The sequence below is a fragment of the Xenopus tropicalis genome, chromosome 3, assembly GCF_000004195.4.
Source record: "Xenopus tropicalis strain Nigerian chromosome 3, UCB_Xtro_10.0, whole genome shotgun sequence".
NCBI classification, from domain to species: Eukaryota; Metazoa; Chordata; class Amphibia; order Anura; family Pipidae; genus Xenopus; species Xenopus tropicalis.
In genome coordinates, this window is record NC_030679.2 from 31764323 (window position 1) to 31786613 (window position 22291).

At 39.7% G+C, this 22291-nt stretch overlaps 1 protein-coding gene across 1 annotated transcript; it reads left to right on the forward strand.

The window, feature by feature from the left end:
- Positions 1-821: 821 nt before the first annotated feature.
- hbegf (heparin-binding EGF-like growth factor) lies at positions 822-20286 on the forward strand. The gene is made up of 5 exons (XM_002937727.5): positions 822-1078; positions 1354-1509; positions 13972-14140; positions 15472-15627; positions 18130-20286. The coding sequence occupies exons 1-5, from the start codon at positions 1039-1041 to the stop codon at positions 18194-18196; spliced, it is 588 nt and encodes a 195-aa protein (XP_002937773.1). The 5' UTR covers positions 822-1038; the 3' UTR covers positions 18197-20286.
- Positions 20287-22291: the final 2005 nt, after the last annotated feature.

Sequence of the window (22291 nt, forward strand, 5' to 3'; positions counted from 1 at the left end):
CAGGGCCCCCCACCCGACGTCCTCCCCCGAGCGTGTAAATTTAACGCATCAGGGGAGGAGCTGTCAGGCAGGGGGAGCGTCGGCAAAGGGTCAGGTCTGGGCCGCCAGGGCCCACTAGAGCAGGGGCCCACCCGGATTTTTCTCGGCCCAGTCCGACCCTGGATATTAGATGTCACCTTGGAGTTCCTTGACCTGTATAAAAGCTTTCGGCCTTTATATGGTCATGAAACTCCTCAGTGACTTATAATGTCCCTATGTTTTACAACAGTACATAATTTTCTATATAAGAGACTCTATAAGAGATGGTGTTCCTGTAAATTGGAGCTTTCTGGATAACAGGTTTCTGGATAAACATTTTTCTTGGCGTACCTTTGACACTTTTGGCATGCAGAAGTGGGCGGCTCAGAATAAATAGAGCATTTATATTTAGAAACATATTAGTCACATTTAATGAGCAATACAGACTGATGAACCTGTAGGAAATGTTTAGTTACACATGTAGAATGGGGCATCATACCCGAAACCCGACCACAACTTCCCCCCCAGACACCAACACAGCCAAGGATCCAGCCCAGGCATGAAAATAGCACCCAACCCATGTCTTCCTTCAGAATTAATCCGAATTAGAAATCATTCTTTAACGTATTAAACAAAAATACACCTTTGTACCCCGTACAGTTTTGTTTACAATGGAAGTCCGGTCGAACTTTTACTCGCATCACCGCCGAGTACCGCAAGGAAAAGTTATTTAGAGAATCAGGTTTGTTGGTTCTACCCCCAGCGGCGGCTTTAAAGCCTACACACGATGATGGTGCCGTGAGTAAGTTCTTAGTCAAGGAAGGGAGTGGCCGCCCATATTTTAAGCAAAGCATATGCCGCCCTACTGTGCCTCCCCGCAGCCAGTCCCACAGCGCGTCCATTCAGTGTGCGGGCCGACTCACTCAGCTGCATGGCCCCTACCGAGCGCTCTGCTCTCTCCCGTCTCTGTCCCGCCTGTGTCTCTCATTCACTCGCCCCCTGCGCTTCTCCTAACTGAACATGAACTTCATGAAACTTGCTCTGCTGCTTCTCCTGCAAGGTAAGCCATATTCTTTCCCTGACATTCTCTCCCCACTTTACGCGTTGAACCCAAAGGCTCAATGACTGCTCCCTATTTTTAGCTAATCCCATCCTATAAATGGCTGCTCTCGTACCGCTCGCAGAAATGCAGCTGCGCACGTTTATTCTAGGGAGGTGGCATCACTTCTCGTAGTGCAATGTATTTACTGAGGGGATATTTACATAACAGCAGAAAATGGCAATGCCATAATTCCCATTAGAGCTTGTGTAATGGGCTCCCGTTTTGTTTTGCAGTCTCCTATGTGTTTGTCTATGGAGCGGTGATAGGGGCGCATCAGAATGAAGTTTTCAGTAAAGCCACAAGCGACTTTGCACCGGCTGGGGAAAGTTTCCAGTATGAAGATAAAAGAGTGTTTACAGTAGGAAACCACATCGTTGCCTCGCCAAGGGGTAGGTGTGCCTCTTATTTGTGTTTGCCAATATGGCTAGCAGGGCTGTGCCACTAATGCACTGATTTGGGCAGTGGCATGGGCTCATGTTAAACAAAACTAAGCCTCTCTAAATCAACCAACTGGATAGAGGTTTTATACATGACCTTGGTGCTGAATGTGTCCTGCCATGTGTTCTAGGGTTATTATGTAAGAATTTGCCATTATATCCTGCAGTGCATTGTGGGGTATTATACATGGAACTGGCACAGTTGAATATTGGTCAAGTGTTCCCACATATTGTACCTGAAACCGGCACTGTATAGTTATCCTGACGTGTGTTCCCTCATATTGTACCTGAAACCGGTACTGTATAGTTATCCTGCCGTGTGTTCCCACATATTGTACCTGAAACTGGCACTGTATAATTATCCTGATGTGTGTTCCAGCACATTGTACCTGAAACCGGCACTGTATAGTTATCCTGACGTGTGTTCCGGCATATTGTACCTGAAACCGGCACTGTATAGTTATCCTGATGTGTGTTCCAGCACATTGTACCTGAAACCGGCACTGTATAGTTATCCTGACGTATGTTCCGGCACATTGTACCCGAAACCAGTACTGTATAGTTATCCTGCCATGTGTTCCGGCACATTGTACCTGAAACCGGCACTGTATAGTTATTTTGCCATATGTTCCAGCATATTGTACCTGAAACCCAGCACATTGAACCTGAAACCGGCACTGTATAGTTTTCTTGCCGTGTGTTCCGGCACATTGTATCTGAAACCGGCACTGTATAGTTATTTTGCCATGTGTTCCAGCATATTGTACATGAAACCCAGCACATTGTACCTGAAACCGGCACTGTATAGTTATCCTGCCGTGTGTTCCGGCACATTGTACCCGAAACTGGTACTGTATAGTTATCTTGCCATGTATGTATAATGTATAACTTTATTTAAAAAGCGCTACTTATGTACGCAGCACTGTACAGTAGAATACATTAATATAAACAGGGTTATTAAAATAGATAAATACAAAGTATTACAATAAGCACAAATAAATACAAGATACAGTTGCAATAAGTTAAGAGTCAAAGACACAAGAGGATGGAGGTCCCTGCCCCGTAGAGCTTACAATCTATATGTGTTCCAGCACATTGTACCTGAAACCGGCACTGTATAGTTATTCTTCTGTGTGTTCCGGCATATTGTACCTGAAACCTGCACTGTATAGTTATCCTGCCGTGTGTTCTGGCACATTGTACCTGAAACCCGGCACATTGTATCTGAAACCGGCACTGTATAGTTATTTTGCCATGTTTTCCGGCATATTGTACCTGAAACCCAGCACATTGTACCTGAAACCGGCACTGTATAGTTATCCTGCCGTGTGTTCCGGCACATTGTACCTGAAACCGGCACTGTATAGTTATCCTGCCGTGTGTTCTGGCATATTGTACCCAAAACCGGCACTGTATAGTTATATTGCCATGTGTTCCGGCACATTGTACCTGAGACCCAGCACATTGTACCTGAAACCCAGCACTGTATAGTTATCCTGCCGTGTGTTCCGGCATGTAGTACCTGAAACCGGCACTGTATAGTTATTTTGCCATGTGTTCCGGTATTTTATACCTGAAATCGACACACTATAATTATCCTGCCTTGTGTTTTAGTATATTATACCTCAACTAGGCACTACATTTATCCTACAAGGAATTCTGGGAGGTATTTTACATGAAATTGCCTTTATCCTACCTTTTGTAATGAGGTATTATATGTGGAATTTGCCCCTGGGATACTATGAAGGAATCTTTGTGGAAAATATCTTTAATTATCCTCCTCAGCCACAAAAACCACCCATACACCTATGGGCAGTGAGTTGCCCATCTGGATTTAATATCAGCCTGCATTTTGTAGGCAACTGGAGAGAAGTGCATCAGCTCACTTCCGCAGCTCTGTATAGTTGTAGTACCGATAGACACAGTGCAAGGGAGATTGGCCTGAAAATGCCTGCTTTTATGCCAATTTTTATTCTTAGTAGCCTCACTCAGTTGGGATCTGTTCATGTTGGTGTAGCTATACAGAGCTGCAGAAGAGAGCAGATGCAAAATGCAGGCTAAAAAAGGTGGCCATACACGTTTATATTTTTGTATTTTATGACGAATGTCCGAATATCGGCTGTATGTTTAAATGCAACAATCTAAATCTAACATTCAGATTGAACCTGTAGGATAAAGCCCTAAAAAATAACAAATCTGAGGATGTTCTGGCAGACACCAATTGTACGAAAGTGACTTCCTGGAAATGTAGGTCCCCCAAGGATTTTGCCAGATACACAATACATGCGCAGATTTGATCATTATCTGACTGAAATTTTCTAACCTGTCCAACTGACTAAATGACTGGTCACCATGGTATGAAAATTACCGGGACAATATTGGTGTGTGTATGGCCAGCTTAGGAGCAGTGTAGCCAAGGTTCTGTGTGACCAGGGCCATACATTTTATCACGTTTCCCTAATGGAAATGGGTAGGAGTTTGAAGAGCACTTAGCCTGCAGCTATTCATTGAGTTCTGTTGGAATAAAGCCTAGTAGTGATTAACTCAGTTTGGCAGGATTGCAACCATCCCACTCCTGGGGGGTTACACACACACTGTTTATCAGTGAGTCAAAGATACAAATAGAAATATAGTTCTTTTTTTTCTGTTTTCCAAATAATGTGTTAAATAAATCAAGCCCATTATCTGTTTTCATAATAAAAATCAGTCTTACAAATTTTTTTAGTTTTCCATTTATCCCGCAGCGCTGGTCAGTGGGACATCACAGGAAATGTCTGTGTGTATGAACACTCTTTTCCCAATTATAAAGTAAACAAATGCTGCTCTTTTAATTTTTATCATTTATGCACCTTATCACATCTTCTGGATGTGGAAAATTATTCCATAAATTTCTTTGATATTCTGAATGGTAATGATTGTGTATGGCTTGTTGAGGTTCTTTACTCTATAAACACATTTTTGCTATTATTCTCATTTTCGTGGCTAAGCCTTCCAAAGCCAACAGCAATTAATTTTCCATAACAAACAGGATGGACGTATTATACATATATATATATGTATACTGCCATATGTTTTTGGGGTTATTTTACATGACATTGCATTACTACTACCATTATGTAGGCAGTGGAATTAGCACTGTATTCATCTTGTGATAGATTCTGGTCTATTATATATGAAACTAGATTTATCCTGAAAGGTGTTCTGGGTGGTCTCTTACTTGGTTTCTGCCTACTGTTATTATCTGTTATTTTTCATTGTGTGGATACATTTCCACAGTGCTTTACTGAAACTGTTAATTATTTACATCAGTCTCTGCCGCAGTGGAGCTTGCAATTAAAGGTCCATATAACATTCACACTCATGAGGGGTAATATACTTAGAACTGGCCACAAGATTGTATGAAGGAATCTCTGTAAAAATGTCTGTAGCCTCCCCAAACACACGCTCTGCCTATTCCTAGTGCAGTTACACCTTTTTTTCATACTAGACTACTATACAGGTCTGTAATAGATTAGACCACAATGTAAACTGTTTCTTCAGCCTATCAGAGCCTTATATTACCTAAACCCAGAGAGAAGGCTCAGTGTACAAAGCTCACAGAGGCAAAAAAGCAAATGGCACACAGAGCTATAAACTAGGGAACAAGCCCTTCAAAGTTTTATTGCGGAGGTGCCAAGCTGGTTTTGGGAGGGTGCCGATCCCTCCAGCAGTGGGCACCGGGCGTTTATTGCTTTGGAGAGCCAGGGTGTGCGGAAACGGTCTCTGTTGTGCTTACTGAGCTCACAGAGGGACAGTAAGGTGAGCTACCAGGTGTTTACATTGAGCTGCAGCGCTATGTTTGTGGTAGCACTGGAAAAATGGTGTAATCACCTAGTAACAAGTTAAAAATTAAAACATCAGTATAATTTCAATAACTTTTCTTGCTTGTCCTGTAAAGCTAAGGCTATAATTTACCCAAGGCATGTAGTTTGTGTATAGTGGCATGTCGGTATCATATAATTACTTAATCTGTCCATATCAAAAATGGGATTTGGCAATACATTGTACAGTTAAATGCACGCACATATGTTTATATAAATACATTGGTTAACATGAGCAAATCCTGCATATATACAAGGCTTAGCTAAATGCATTAATAGGCTTATCTGCCTGACCTAATTGTTTGAGCCACTGCTTGAATTAGCCAGTTTGGCTAAAAGTTTGCATGGTCCTAATGTTATTAGCCATAAGGCTCACCCATCTGTATATGTATCTATCTCAAAGCTGTTGTTTTCTGTTGGACAGATCCTAAGAATATATCCACTAAAGTAGGGGCAGACTTTGTCTGCAGGTGTCAAATAATTAGCCTAGACTCTAGCCATTTCTATTGCGTTTTATTGTAAGCTTGTGGCTTGAATTTTCAGATCTTTGTGCTTTCTTTTTTCAAAAATAGTGTGTTTCATATTTCTAAGTCACTAGCAATAAGCTGCTTTTCAGTTACAGGGTATCAAAGGGTAACTATAATTCTTCAGGCATCAAGGCTTTTCAAAATATTGCTCTGCATCTTAAAAATGTGCTGCAGTTTAAGTGTGGATTTTATTAGATGCTTACCCATTTATCCACAACGGACTGGAGCTGACAATGAAACTGGACAGATAATGTTTATTCTTTCTGCTGTTAAAATGTCATGGAAGGAAATGGACATTACTGCAGTTGAGTGTACAGACTAATAACGGATAACTGCAATGGAGACCAAGCACAAGGCAGTGGTTCTGTTGTGGTCCTTAATGTTCTGGGAGCCATCCCAGTATTTCCATCACATCTGTATAAGCCTCTGAATTAGTGGTAATGTGCAACTTTTTCTGCATCTGTGTAATAGATGTTAGGTATCTCTATGTGAGTATAAGTAGGAAAGGACCCCTGCAACATTATTATTATTTTAATTGACCATTTAACCACCTCACAGCAGACATAACCTGCTCCTTTTGGCACTCAGTCTTGTTCTTCATTGGAGAAGATCATCATCACTGCTCCAAATGCAGTCTTTAATACAAGCAAAGTTGGCCCATTTTTAGATTGGTTGAAGGTAGTTTTTCATGGGGACCAATGTCTTGAAGTGGGGACAGATTAAAACCTTAGCTGCTCCAAACTATTCTTTGTGACCTGTTAATTACGTAAGGTGCTTACAGTACTGTGCACTATTTCACTTTATAGCCATTAAAAACAACCATCATATATGGAAGCAAGACAATTTTAACATACCCTCAAATAATCAAGGCATTTCTACATTTGAGAAGCTTAAGAATAAATGGTCTTAAGTTTTGTGCTTGTCTAGTAACACATAGCAACCAATCAGCAGGTAACACTTATTGGTCAGCTGTTTAATTTAAACATCTGATTGGTTGCTATGGGTTATTAGATAAGGGTAAGACTTTATTATATTACCCTATTTTTTTTCTTGACAAATTGCTGGTCAGGCCATATATTAAAATAAGGATACAGTTTTGTACCCCATTTCATCAAAAGGATTTCTGAAAATGCTCAGAGAAAGCATCAAAATTGTTAAGGTAAGATAAAGGTCCTAAGAGTCATATAGGAGGGATGTGGTAATGATTTGAAAGTTCAGGTAGGGTGAGTACCTTTGAGAGATCTTTAATCTCAAGGGAATACTGACACTCGAGGTAAGTTACATGGTGTTTTGTTAGTACATTTCCCATTACAGTTTCTGCTGTGACTCTTCAGTCACTGTTTAGCCCTAAAGTCGTGTTTGTATGTATGAAAAAGCAATATGTATAACATATCTAATTGTGACCTATGTTCATCTCTGAAGAAACCCTGGCTTTTAACATTAAATAAGTTCATAAGTATATGAAATACGGTGTCTGTAACTCAATCCTCATTAGGCACGAAATATTACCAATGTTAATAATAGAACATTTTGGATGCCTGTCACTTTATGTTGTCTAAAAAAGGCACCCTTGATTTCCTCAAAGTCACTTAGAGAAATGCTGGCAGCCTGGAACTCCAGACGAGACTGCATAATATCCAGGTCACAATGATATGGAGTTATGTTAGGATGCGCCTAGGACGTGTCTTCTTCAGAACTTATCCAGCCTAGTGTGTAATGCTAGAGCGCTGCTTTAGTTATGCTTCCAAAATTGTACATGCTTACATTATCATTCATGGTGAAAGCCATGTGAGTGACAGCGCTGATATCCCTGGTTACAACAATTATTATAATTTATTTTTTTTCATAATCCCATGTAATCCTTTGTGTGATCATATTGAACCTCTGACACTATTACTGCTAATTTGCTGTAAAAAAAAAAAGCAAATTAGAATTTATTTTTACCTGTTTGTTCCATAATATTGCAGATAGGAGTAATTTATACAAAAGTGCAGTTTATTTTTTTTTTCTTTGTGATTTTAAGATGCCACCTGTTTTATATGAGTCTGTGACACTTGCACAAACAGTGCATTTTAGGCAATGGAGATACTTCACCCCCCCCGGCAGTTCAGCTTTATTTGCATGGGAAATGCCTTACAGTGCCAGAACTGGTGCTTCTTAGCCCAAAAATATCTACTAGAAAATCTTCAGGGGTAGTTTGAAAAATCACCACGCAGAAAATGAGGCTGGCTTGTCATAGAGCAGTGCTGTCCAACTGGCGACCCCCCTCTGTGTGGCCCCCCACCTGTCTGGCTGCTTTGATGGCTTACCTTTGAGTAAGCATTAAATGGTATCAGTACTGAGATTAACTGGCCCCCTGCATGGTTCTCACCTCAGATTCAGGCTGTAATCTCCCTGTATTGTTTAAAAATGTAATCCCCTGTGTTTTTCACACTTTTTAATCCCTGCATTGTTCACCCCCTGCAGTGTTCACACCTCAGGCTCAGACTGTAATCACTCCCATTGTTCACTTCTTCACACCTCAGACATAGGTACTGTAGGCAGAGTATGGCACATACAGCCAGCATAGGGCAGGTAGAGTATGGCACATACAGGCAGCATAGGTCAGGGAGGGTATGGCACACACAGGAAGGGTAGGGCAGGCAGAGTATGGCACACACAGTCAGGGTAGGGCAGGCAGAGTATGGCACACACAGGCAGGGTAGGGCAGGCAGAGTATGGCACACACAGTCAGGTTAGGGCAGGCAGAGTATGGCACACACAGGCAGCATAGGTCAGGGAGGGTATGGCACACACAGGAAGGGTAGGGCAGGCAGAGTATGGCACACACAGTCAGGGTAGGGCAGGCAGAGTATGGCACACACAGGCAGGGTAGGGCAGGCAGAGTATGGCACACACAGTCAGGTTAGGGCAGGCAGAGTATGGCACACACAGACAGGGTAGGGCAGGCAGAGTATGACACACACAGGCAGCATAGGGAAGGCAGAGTATGGCACACACAGGCAGGGTAGGACAGGCAGAGTATGGCACACACAGACAGCATAGGACAGGCAGAGTGCTGCCTGTGTGTGCCATACTCTGCTTGCCCTATGCTGCTTGTGGGAGGTGAACCTGGCAGGGGTTTGTTAGCAGTTAGAAATAGCCATTCAATGGTCCCTAAGGTGTGTAATTATGTACAGGGGGTTGCTCTGCTATCCACAGGGGAGCAGGAGGCATATGGAATTTAAGGGTATATCTTAATATGACATAATTCTTTCACATATGAATGATGGTTGATATCCCCACAGTAAGGACCAAGCATTTGGGATTTTGCTGTGCTACCACCATTGTGATAAAATAGGTGTGGTTTGAAGTGGGTGTGGTTTCAAAAAGGGGAGTGGTCAAAACTGGCTTCCATTAGCGGCCCTCCACCATGTATGCTAGAGAAATTCCGGCCCTCGGCACCGTAGAAGTTGGACAGCACTGTCATAGAGGATAATGCCGCAGGGTTGATTATTAAATGCTGATGCATTATATATATATATATATATATATATATATATATATATATATTTACACATACATTATAGAAATTTACAGCAGGAAAGATGATGTGCTGAGAATTGGCAAAAAAGAAGAGCTGCTAGGGGGTTTATGTTCCTTTAAATGAGTAGGAAAGGTGATATCCGATGCTAGAAAACTCCCTGCCATTAGCCTTAAGCATACTTCTGCATTATATGTATTCATCATAGTAAAATTAATTTTGTTCCTTGAAATATCCATGTGCTTTAGTAGTGATGCCACCTAGCTGGTATTTTATTAGCCTGGCTGGTAAACATGAGCATGATGTCAAATTTATTAATAGTGAGGAAGCTAAAAAAGATTGTTAGGCTGGTATTTTTCTCCAGAAAAGGTGGCACCCATACTTGTCAGTGGCATGTGCTGTCTTAGTCTGTTTACAATGCACCCACCTCTGCCCTCCATGTAAAGAAAGGCCTTTTGTTATATGCAAGGGGTGACTGAATGCAGTGCACATGTACAGGCCCTCATTTATGTAGGGAGCATTCTGCTGCCCTCAAGTGCAACAAAAATTGCCTGTCCTCTGTTTATGCCCCTTACTTTAGTTCCAGGAGTCCTGTTATATTGCACATTTTCAGTGTGTAACCCGAGGGAGCATGCCTGATTGCCTGGCACAGAAAGGGATTAATGACAGTACACATTTAATCCGTACTTCTAAGGACAACGGAAATTAGCCATGTTCCTACTGTCAGTCCTACATAAATATGACAGCCTTCTACTGTGAATTAGAAGTTCTCCTACTCATACAAGCAGCTGGGAAACCTGATACAGTCAGTTTTGGGAATTATTATTTTTATCGTATGCATGTAAAGGACAAAACTGTTACTTGGATGTACAGCCGTCATGTGGCCTCTCCCACGTTGCCACGCACTATACTTGACACTGTAAAATGTTTAAGGAATATGGGCGTGCATTCCTACATTCACAAAATAAGGATCAAAGAGTCAATCCGTCCATATGGTTAGACCATGTTCTACAGACACTGCAGAGGCGCTTCAAAGATAAAGAGAAACACAAGAGTAAAAGTGACTTTAGAGAGCTACTTTTGTGAAGGAGAATACTTTATTTTCTAGTGAAATCATACCAAAGACTTTGGCAATTAATCTGATTTTTAGCTGGAATAACTTTTTTTTTTTTTTGTATAGTAAAAGGAAGGATAACTGCACACAAGAGTAACCCCTTAAGCTATTGAGGGTCTGCTCAGTGGGGCTCTGTCTTATTTGGCATAGGGCTGCTGGGTATGGGGAGTGGCAAATTAGCATTAGGCTAATGCCAGACAAGGCTGATTCACAGGCTGCGGATATACAGCCAAGGCCGAGAATTGGCCCCTGCACTGGCATCAGCCTCTCCCTGTGTCTGCACCCAGTGGGGAATTTGGCACCAAAGTGCATATTCACATGTTTCAGGGGCAAAATTTACTCTAGGTGTCTGAACCCAGGCTGATGCAGTGGCTCTGGGTGCAGGCACGGGGAAAGGATGATACCTGTCAGTCTGTGTTTATCCGCAGGCCAAGAATCAGCCTCATCTGGCATTAGCTTTATGTCATAAGAGGACTTATAAGATGCAAACTTTGTGGCCTTAAAGGAGAATGCAAGTCAAAATGTAAAAAGCATACTTCCCAATAGTCCTCCTATTGTTTAGTAAAAACGCCACACTTTTGGCTCACCTAATCAAATATTTACTCAGTCACACTTACTTCACATTTTCTAGAACAGGCAGCCGTCTCTAAAAAGGTATTCTCCCTTCCTTTCCCTCCTTGCTTCATACTGCACATGTGTTTCATTCCCTTCCCCCCTCCCCTCTGCCAAATCCGCTTCTGATTGGCTGGTGGGCATTTGTAGCTCAGAACAGGAGACCGGATCAAGTTACACACATGCTCAGAGAATAGGAAGGCTGCCGCTGGTACCTACAGGAAGGGGAGAGAGATTTCAGTGATGTCACTGTAGGCTTCACACTGCTGTAGGCTGCCAGCGCCATATCTCAGAGAAGCAAGCAGGGATCTGGGAATTTAGATATGCAGTAAGTACTTAAAAAGAATGCCTTTAGACTTACTTTTAATTTATATTAACCTTTCATTGTCCTTTAAGTTGTCCTTTAATACATGTGTATCAGTGTGTGTGTGTGTATGTATGTATTTGTGTGAATATATATATTTCATTCAAATTGTAATGGAATGAGGAGAGCACTCCGTATGCAGAATCCCTGCTGCAAACTGCTTTATTGTGATTCTGCATATGGAATGCTCTCCCCCGTATTCTATAACTATTTTTGGATATACTACTAGACTTGCAGCGGGTCTGTAAGGATCGAAGCACTGCAGCATTTTTGGTTCAGGGGGTGCGCTGGATTACCTAAAACTAAGCATGAAATCTTGTCTTGTTTTCACAGTTACAATGTTCCTTTGAAAATCTAAAGTATGCAATACACTTAAATGTCCTTTATAGAAGGATCCCAACACCTGACACCCTGGTACCTAGCATACCTTATTCCCACATTGCTTAAATAGGTTGCATTGTTTTGAGTCCTTTGTGTGGTACTAGGTTATTTGGATTTCAAGCAGAGGAGAAAGAAGGTCAAATAAACAGAAAAGTAAATAATAATTTGCATCAGATAAGGTAGGAAAACATTGCATGCTTGTAAACTAGGGCTAGATGAGCAGTTTTATATTACACAAAAGGAAGCATTTATTAACATTAGAGACAAACATCATGGGTGATATTGCCCATAGCAACCAACCAGCATTTAGATTTGAATGGACCTACAAATTTGAAAACAAAAGCAAAGATCTGATTGGTTGCTATGGGAAACATAAAGAACATTTTTTGCCCAATAAAAGAGAGCCTAATTCTAAGCAACTTTCCAAAATGAGTTTATTAAAAATTTTAAATGTTATTTGTAAATGTAATTGCTGTTGAAAGTAGCATTTCTGAACTCCTGATTGTTACTTTTTAAACAATGTTGCAAAGGTTAGTCTCCTCCAGCAAGTCAGGTCTGTCAGTCTGCTGCCTTGTGTTACATGCTTTCAAATGCCAGAGCCACCAGGGCAAAGAAAAGGACAGACAAACACAGCAAAATATATACAAATGACCATTACAAATTTACAATGAATGTATATTTCTAAGTTGCTTAGAATGATGTTTTCTTTTATTAGGCGAAAAATTATTATGTTTGGGTTGATGTCCTTTGTTATTTTTTTTATTTTGTTTGTTTATACCAACATATATAGGGGACTTTCACCTTAAAATGAATGCTTATATTTGACATAGGCCATAGAATTCTTGGGGATTTTGTGGTTTTGAATAAAACGTTTTGGTTCTGCAGCTCTGTAACTGGAATTTATATTGGTTGTGGAATCCTTGGCTTTTGAAACCAGACAGTAATTTGAATAACAGACTAGAAGATGAATAAGGTGAGCCTGGACAGGAATATATATTAAAAATGCAGCCTCGGTTGGCTTCAAGTATTAAAAGTATCCTACTTAAGACAGAGGAGACAAAAATCTGAAGGCAAAGGATATTTGCAACTTTGCTTGAGTGGAAAATAACATGAGTTAGCCAGGGAAGTAAGAGGCAGCAGATAGCTGTGTTTTGATTAAACAGAATGCTGTGTGTCACAACCCATAGGCTCCCTTAGGCTCCTCTAAGAGACTGTGATAGAAACACGTCAAATAAATTAAATGAATGAACCTTTTCCTTCCAAAGCTACTTTCTCTAACAGGGCAATTTACATTGTGTTTTGGCAAAAACAAACACTTTTCACTTCCAATGATAATATATCCCTTAATCATATCTAAATAATATATTGTTTCATGTTGATATCCAAACATCTTTACACTTAGCAATGAAAGATTTAATTCTGCACTGCTTTAAAAATATGTTTCATGGTTAAACAGCTGTTTAATAAGAGTATAGCCACTTCAAACAGTCGCATTAAGAGCGGATAATTTCCTCTCCTGCGAATGATAAAGTGCTTGAAAATATCTGTAAGTTCAGAAAAATGGGGATCACTGCATGTTAAATCCAGTATAATCATGGGAAATCATGCTTTCTTCCATTTTCTCGCAATCACACCAGATAAGCTGCACGTTAAGTGTTTTGCCTGTGGAAAAATGTATTTTCTGGTGAAGTTGTAAATGTGCCATTGAAAATATTTTTTCTCAGCTGTAATAGCCGAGCAGTCTAAAATGACCTCTCACATCCTTGACTCAACTAACCGTTTAAAAAGTAGAAATGGTTATTTTAACAGTTTGTTTCTTCTGCTTTGCACATAGCATTGTGGATCCAAAAAGAAAGTAATTTTCAATCAATGTTTTTTTAACTTCTTCTTTGAGACTTTTATTGTAGACTATTTTTTTTATATTGGAATATTGGATTTTATATTGCATGAATTTATTGTACTCTGAAATCTATGCCTCATAACCACTAATATTTAATTATATATAGTATAATTATTTCTTTTGTTTTCTTTAGCGGTTTCACCCTCAAAGCCACTGAGCACAGAACGACAAAATAAAGGTCAAAACTCAAGAGGCAAGAAAGGAAAAGGAAGGAAAAGAGATCCTTGTAAAAAAAAGTACAAAGATTATTGCATTCATGGAGAATGTCGATACATCAAAGCAATTAAGGCACCATCCTGTGTGTATGTGCTATTTTTATTTTAACTTCTTTAACAGAGGAAATAATTGTGACTGCTTAGTTTGCTTCATGCATTATGTTTGAGTAAGTTAATGGACATGTGAAAAACAGCATCCTGAGGATAAAACCTCTGTTTGCCAAGACATTAGTTAAAACAAGCTTTTGCATTGACACTAAAGCTGGCCATACTTGCACCGATGATATCGTACAAAACCTTGTTTCGTATGAAATTCTGTACGTGTATGGTGGCTCAACGAGGCAACCGATATCGAAAAAGGCTGCGGATAGCCATTGAAGGGGCCCGAGCAAAATCTATGTTCAGGGCTTAATCGGCAGAGGGAGGTAGACTTTCTATTGTTTCTAACTCCATATCTGACGATTCAGCCCTGAACATCAGTGGACGGTGGGAAGGATCTTTTTTGAAAGATCAAAAATTATGTGTATGGCTACTTTAAAGCAACAACTTTCCATGATCCTAGCTGGATAGTCAGCCTACCTGCAATCCTACTTGCTCTCCTTTTCAACAGCAGGTAAAAATGTTCAGCATCAGAGAAACTCTGAAAGGCCACAGCATGTTAGCAATGTAAAATTACTGCCTGGTTCTAGAAACAGTAAAAATCCTACTCCACTAGACATGGAAATATTCCAGGTAAATGAGAATGTGTCAGTATACTTTCAGAAACCTGTGCCACATGCCAAGTGACGTGGTGCCACTTGCCCCTAGCATTTTGGACCTCCTGTCTGTCCAGATACTGACCTGGGTTTTGACGCTGATCGTTGTTCTCTGAAACGCTTTAAAGCAGAGCAGACTAAAGGTGGCCACACATGTGAAGGTTGCCAAACAAGCAGCTCTCTTACCAATATGCCCACCCCGAGATGGGCAATATCAGATTGATCAGATTGCTCGGGTCAAGGGCCAAATAATCAATTCACATTGACAGGATACAGGGCGTTGAAATGAGGACCATATCAACGCAACAATGCACTCCTTGTCCTTATGGAATTTTCAAACCTGCCCAATTGATATCTGGCTGATTTTTGGTACAGGAAGGAGTCAGGCTAGGCTCGATCAATCGATCGTCGCATAATGGATGCTGTTCCTTCCTTCGCCATATTTCAATTGACAGGAAGCCAAGTTTTAGCAGGTATTTTCTATTAAAGCATTCAAAATACTAAGTGGTTTGCAGGATAGGGCAGTTATTGGTGCAGGGTAGAATAGCTTTTTTTACTTTTAGTGTTACTTTTCCTTTAAATTGAAACTGCTTGTTCGTTATGTCAGCATGTTCCTTTCCCATTGTCAGTTTGTGCTTTGATATGCCCTCTTTTGCTCTTTAGATGTCAAACAGATTATCATGGTGAGCGATGCCATGCACTTACCCTTCCACTGGAAAATCCTTTAAATCCATATGATCACACCACAGTCTTGGCGGTAGTAGCGGTTGTTCTCTCATCGGTTTGTTTAATTATTATTTCATCCTTGCTAATTTTAAGGTAGGTTTACATTTTAACTTCTTATGATCCTGTTTGCATATATACAGTATTTTTGTTTACTGTAACTTGTATTAAGTGTGACTTTATCAATTATATGCTGAAAATAATAAGCTGCTGTCCAAGGCCACTATGTCTAACACTAAGGTTTGTGAATAAATCTGAATAAGTGGCCTGGGAAAGTTTCTGGACTTTAGAACTCCAATGAGTAATCACGGAAGGAAAACCAGGGAATGAAAACAGGCTGAATAGATAGGAACAGTAAGACTTAGATGGGCTACGAAAACACTTGGTCATGGAAGCCACCTTAAAGTTTGTGGGAAGGTACCAAGAGGAGGAGACCCAACGAGAATAATCCAGGATAGCCTGAGCCCAGATGGCTGGGTTGGATAGGAAAGGCTCTGTGCCAAAAATCCTCCATGTGAGCTAGCACTAGCGGCGTAACCAAAGAGATTTAATCAGGTTTATTAGCCAGTAAAAATGAAGCCTGAATTTGGGCCTGAAAATCCTTCAGCATTTTCCAGTGACAGGTCAGGACAATTCTGTAAGGCACCAGAGAACATCTGCAGGCATGGGCATAGCTTGACCAAGGGGGAGACAAAGTTATGTAAGGCCTGGCTGGTGCTTTCTTTGTAAGTGTAGAGCAATATATACATTTTTATACTTATTTAGTTGTGTGTTAAATGCACCACAGAGTGCTGTCTAAATGCCAGGCATCACTGTGTTGTATCCAATACACTTATCAAGCTGGTAACTGATTGTTGACAATTCCACAGCATTGTTTAAAACTGTGGCTCAAAAAATTAGTTCAGAAAAATGAGTGGCCACAACAAAAATGTTGTCTAAAACAACATTGCTGCTTTTTATGTATATTCTTTAAAATAAATTCTGATGGCAGAATTTTCTTGAGGCCTGAATTTTTTCCATTGACTTCAATGGTTTACGCTTTATCTGAATTGGTGTAAAAATAAAAAAAGAAAATATAAACCTTTTTAATTACAGTAACCAGTTCCTTTTAATAGATGATTTCTGAGACTGCAGTGGATAATGTGGAATAACATAAGGATACCTACACAGCTTTTATTAAACAGCCATTTATTTTGGCCCACATTTTTCCACCATAGATAATTCTATACCGCTTCATAAATAGACCCCAAAAATATGCTTTGACAGGGCCTTGCAAAAGTATTCAGACCTAAATAACAAATCATATACTATAAAATGTTCTGCTGTATTTTCTTAGCAATGATATTCAGAATTAGGTTTTATAATGTGACTAAAACTATCTGTAATTATTTAATTCCCACCATTTACAGCAGTCACAGCTTTAAGCCTTTTGGGCTAAGGCTCAGGATTTGTTCATTGTTTGGGAGTAACTTTGGCCTTGTGTTTTGGGATCAGACTGAAACAGGTCTACTTGCAGTATTTCCCTATATTTTGCTCAATCTGTTCTCTTAACAAGATGTCCAGTCCCTGCTAATGAGACACAGCCCCAAAGCATGATGCTACCAAGCAGAAAAGAAGCCATTACTCAGGAGTTCACCATGAACCATGAGAACTACCCAGTTGTGATGTGGTCCGATGAGACCAAAGCAATATGTTATGCAAAAAAACTAACGCCTCCCACACCTCAAGCACCATATCTACAGAAACGTATAGAGGTTGTAGCATCCTGCTGTGCGTGCTGTTCAGTGATCTGAAATAAAAATATCACAAAGAGCAAAAGTTTAGCCATTTGTCCTAGTTCAGGAGTGACTCCAGATTCACGGACTGCAAAAGATCTTGCACGGACTGGTGGTTTGGTTGTAGTTTTGAATTACAAATTAAGATACTTTAGGACATGCCTTGATTTGCACTACATATGTCCAGGTGCACACTATGTTTGGACATAACCAGTTTGAATCAGGGCATGGCATAAAATGTCTTCAATTTTCAAATGCTGGGATGTATGCAAGGGTGTCAGTACCTCTGCACATCATTTTCTGTTTTGGTTTTTGATTTATAATATTTTGCTCAGCACAAAAGTACAATGTGCAGGTGCCATGGATTCTTATATTTCAGTGGGCATATTTTTCAGAGAGAGAAACTTGTGTCCACATTTTGCCAGTCTGACCTGTTTATCAAAGGGTAAAAGTGAGAGTTCACCCTTAAACATAAATATATCCATAAAAATTCCAAGCAAAGTGAGCTACCAAATCCCACCCTAGTGGACTGTGGGAAACTTTAGTTTTACTCTTTGACAAATAAGCTCACAGGTTCATGTTCACTGGACTGGCATAAAAAGGGTTACATTTGTACTTAATTGGGTGTTACTTTACGTGGTGGTGTTATAACTTAGTTTATAGATTAGGTCTTTGGTTTCATAAATGCTTTCATAATTTTAAATGTGCTCTGTTTTTTAGCATGTTTGAGTATGTGGTTATAATGATTATACTAATTAAGTTTGAGTGTAATTGTGCTGTTTATATTTACAACAACTTTTCCTTTATTCTTTTATTATTTTAGGTACCATAAAAGAGGAGCTTATAATGTGGAAAATGAGGAGAAATTAAAACTTGGAAACACTGCATAAATATGATTCCTTGTCTTTAAAACTGACATGACATCACATTTGGAATAGAAAAGTTACGGGTTGAATTTTTTTTTGCTTTTAATGCAAACTTTTCGCCTGGATTGTGTCCACGTCTTTGTGATTGTACGACATCTGCCTGAGAGGAAGATTGACATTTGAATTCCGAATTCACTAATAGACATTTTAATAACCAAATAGATGAATTGCAAGTATTCATACACACCTTTGACCTGAAGAACTAGGTGCTCCCATGAATTAATTGGGTTTTTATTTTTATAGTATTTTTTATGAAAAAACTTTACTTCAGCGTAGAAAGCAATATAATGCCCTAAAATCACCCCCCATGTGAACAGAAGCATTTTCATTTAAGGCACTTTTCCAGTATATAGCAAAGTGGTCCTATGTCAGTTTAGACCTTCCACTGACAAGCTGTATCTATTAAGCCCCTGGCTTGTTATTCTAAAGAATGTTAAGTGTGCAGCTGAACACGCTGAGGGGGGAATTTAGGCTAGTGTTGGTCTCTGGCAATGTGAATAAATGACAAAGGAGGGAAATACTTTTTCATACTTGTAACCCAAATGTTTCTTTAGAAATGACTTGGATTTATAATATGTAAACAAAAGTTGCTGCAGGTTTTTCTGCATTAGGTTCCTAATGAAAAGAAGGATTTAAAACCGCATTCATTTTTCTGTTGGTAATAGTAGCGATAGTGGTATCAGAATGTAACTCGGTGAAGGACATCTGTGTATTTGCATCTGTCCTAAATAAGCCTGAAAATGTTTTGATGAATTGCTGTGTATCGCATGTGAGCATAAAGGTAGAGAGATGTTTCTAATGGAAGAAAGTATAGTTTGATTGAGTTTGTACCATTCAAAACACCCTCACACTTTTGGGGTATATATATTCAAGGGGATAGAACTGACTTCAACACAGTTTGTCACAGGGGAGGTCCACAACCCTCTTTTACTTTCAGATTTCCTATCGGTATTTATAGGTTATCTAAACAAAAGGCAGCCCTTGTAGAAACAATATGCCCTACGAATAGGGATTAAATAGAAATCCACCACTATGTATGAATTATACATTGGTTAGATAACTGATAATTAAACCTACACGCTTAGGGTACACTTAGGGATCGAGGGTTATCACTCAAGGTCAGTACCACTGAATTTTTATATGTAAAATAGCATCATGGATTGGATTGATATTTGACAAATGGATAGTTTAGGATTAATTATTTTACAGAAATGTAAAATTACTGAAGTGATGCTACCTGGCTGATCATTTGAAACTAGTAGCTCTTACTAAACATTTGATGAGCTATTTCATTACATCTGCAAACGGATACTGTTTCTGAAGATCTAGTCAAGAGAGAATTTGTTGGGCCCAGACAACACTGACTTCACTCATGCAAGCAGTGCTACTTACTCTAAGGGAATATGGCCTACAGGCAAATATAGTTTACAGTCTAGTTAAAAGAAGACCACACAGTGACACAGATGGATCTTATGTATATTAGCATATGGATAAGAGTGCTATGGCTGTGGTATATCTCTTATTTGTTGTTGGATAAATGAATGCCCTCGCCAATCTAGTGGTTCATGACTGTCCATGTTTGGTTGATGTCTATGGTAAACTTGTCACTGGCAGTGATTGTGGAGGAGGGTTTCTGTGTTAGAAATGTATTGCAGAGGTATTCAAACATGTGGCTCATTTGCCATTACAGTGCAATTTTGCAACTGGACCCAAACTGCTATTGTTCTACCTGCAGCTGGCAAAGCAGAGTTTAAGTTCCCTGGTCCTGTATTTGGTCAGGCCCACCTAAGTCAGTAAGAGTGTTACAGATACACAACCCATTTATGTTAGAATTGCCCCCTATAGTTCTAGATGTATCCATATGAGAAAGTGAGCATTTACTCTAGGGCAAAGTGCACACAGTGTTTTGATTGCTGGCAATCAAACACTGCTCCCTGCTACAGACATTTGCCCATTTACATGAAAGGGAAGCACCACAGGCCATCCTGCTCTGCTTCATTTTCAGTGCTTCTCATGGATAAGAATAGGCTGTTATCCGTGGCAATCAGCAGCAATAAAAATGCTGCACGTGCCATAGCCAGAAATCCTTCCCTAGTTGTCTTCCAAGCTAGAGCAGCTTGGTAACCTTTGGTATGGGAGACTTGTATTATTTTTATTGAAATATTTACAGATAATTGGTATTCAATTTCTTAAATGTTGGCAATCAAAGAGCTGTGATACAGTACCACTGCTATGCCTTATTTATTGGCTAACCTCTACCAAAGCATAGTAACGTAAGACATTTTAAGCTTCGAAAAGTGTTGGAGAGTGTAATTTTGCATCAAACTTTTCCTCTCAGATAAAAATGAAGTTGGACACGCAGAATGCTTAAAGCTCATGTTTTATACACGTTTCTAAGTGTATAGGCTTTTGACTCTAGCTGATAGTGGAATAATAACATGTATGTAAAATAATGTATGTTCCATTATTTGAGTAGAGCTAACATAGGGCAACAGCAGTAAATTTTGTCATAAAATACACAAGCCAAGAATAGCCTGTAAATGATATACCATAAAACGGTGCTTAGTGATGTCATCAGTTATTATCGGTGCTCAGTGATGTCATTTGTGTCACCTGACTCACTGAAACTTTTACAGTATAAAAATAATGTACTCCCTAATGTAAAATATGAGAATAGTAGAAGTCATTTTGGAGTTCCGTGAAGTGCTCAGCCTTTGGCTTGGTGCCTTTATATGGCCATGGAACTCTTCTATGGCATCTAACATCCTTATTTTATAATAGGGGGGTACATTATTCCCTATATTTTGTGGGGGAGTCTCAGGCAAAATGTTAATATTTGGTGCAAATGATACAGAACTGTAATAAAACATCACCCATGGTTAACTTTTATATTAATATTTATAAAGCAGGTTTTTGTATTACATTTCATTTATGGATGTACATAATTAAATTATGTTGCAAAATGACCTAATTTTGAGCCACTGTTTATATTTTAACAATATTTATGTATTAAATGCATAATTCTGCATTGTATTTATTTAAAGTATTATAAATGTTCTAAATGTTTTCCATGTGGTTTTTACATGATTTCAAAAAGTACAATTGTGTCAGACTATATGGTGAGATTAATGTAACACATCTGAGTTGAATGGGAACTCATTAAAAAGTTTTAAGCATAATGTTTATTGTGGATCTGGAGTAAAAACACACATAACTTATTTATAAGCAGGCCTTATATTACATGTGCTTGCCCCTATGTAGATGATATTACATATTGATTATGTTTCATAATTCTGCTTTCTTACATAACTAAAGGGCTATTATTTTCTCCTACATTCAATGTTTTGCTTTTTCATAAAGGAGGAGGAAAGTGTAAATCACTTGAGGATTCCAAATGTTAGGCACCCCCAAATTATTGAAATCACTTTATTGTTACCCCTGGCCAGGGCTCCAGCCCAGGGTACTTCTGAGCAAAGTACATTTGGCACCCCCAAGTGATTTACACTTTCTTTTCCTTCTCCTTTAAAGCGAAGACTATACCATACATGTTTTGAAATGACAAACCCCTTCCATTAATCAAAATACTGTGTACAATGAGAACTGAAGAAATGTGTTTTTTTTAAATATTCTTTAATAAGTTTAGCATATCTAGCTTAAAGGAGAAGGAAAGGCTAATGAAGAGTTAATCCCAAGCTGCAGGCATACCTTCAGTTGTCTCAATAGTGCCCTTAAGTCTCCCCATACTTCACCCGTTCAGAAGATCAGAAGCCAAACAGAAAAAAACCCCGCTGAACTGGGTAGAGAAGATTCCCATAATGCATCACTCCTTCAAGACTTGGCGACTTGTTACTGCAGGCGGCGCATACGCACAGGGCAGGAGCGTCCGGTTGCCATGGCAATGCAGCTTCGCCGAACAGGTGGGGGAAGCGGGGGGGCAGGTGCTGCGAGCGGTGGAGAGTTTGTGGCAGGAGCAGGGGGGGTTTTTGAAGCTTGGGGGGGTTTGAGGCAAGAGCGGGGAGCTGCAGAATCTTTGTGACAGGAGCGGGGAGCTGGCTTGTG